The sequence below is a fragment of the Merops nubicus genome, unplaced genomic scaffold (assembly GCF_000691845.1).
Source record: "Merops nubicus isolate BGI_N331 unplaced genomic scaffold, ASM69184v1 scaffold21586, whole genome shotgun sequence".
NCBI lineage: Eukaryota > Metazoa > Chordata > Aves > Coraciiformes > Meropidae > Merops > Merops nubicus.
Genome location: NW_008615879.1, coordinates 32,345 through 32,654, shown reverse-complemented (window position 1 = coordinate 32,654; position 310 = coordinate 32,345). Strand labels below are relative to the sequence as shown.

Below are 310 nucleotides of genomic sequence, written 5' to 3'. Positions count from 1 at the left end.
CACCTCGAGGTCCTCCACATCAGCCACAACCAGATCCAGGACCTCTCTCCGCAGGCTTTCCACAATGCCTCCTACCTGCGGCACCTCGACATGTCCTCCAACCACCTGCGCGCAGTCGAGACCCACTACTTCGACACGCTGGTGAGCTTGGAGGAGCTGCTGCTCTACAACAACCGCATTCAGCGAGTGGCTGAAAACGCCTTCGCCAAGCTGAGCGGCCTGCGGAAGGTCTACCTGAGCTGGAACAACCTCACCACCTTCCCCTTCCGCTCAGTGCAGGGGCTGGGCAACTACGGCCTCCGCACGCTGG

At 61.6% G+C, this 310-nt stretch overlaps 1 protein-coding gene across 1 annotated transcript in view; it reads left to right on the top strand.

Moving 5' to 3' along the window:
• Positions 1–3: 3 nt before the first annotated feature.
• The window catches only part of AMIGO3 (adhesion molecule with Ig-like domain 3), a gene marked incomplete at its 5' end in the record, with an annotated part of 1,249 nt that continues 942 nt past the window's right edge, over positions 4–310 (top strand). The window contains one exon of the mRNA XM_008942678.1: positions 4–305. Coding sequence (XP_008940926.1) covers positions 4–305 — 302 coding nt within the window. The remainder of the gene's footprint in view (positions 306–310) is intronic.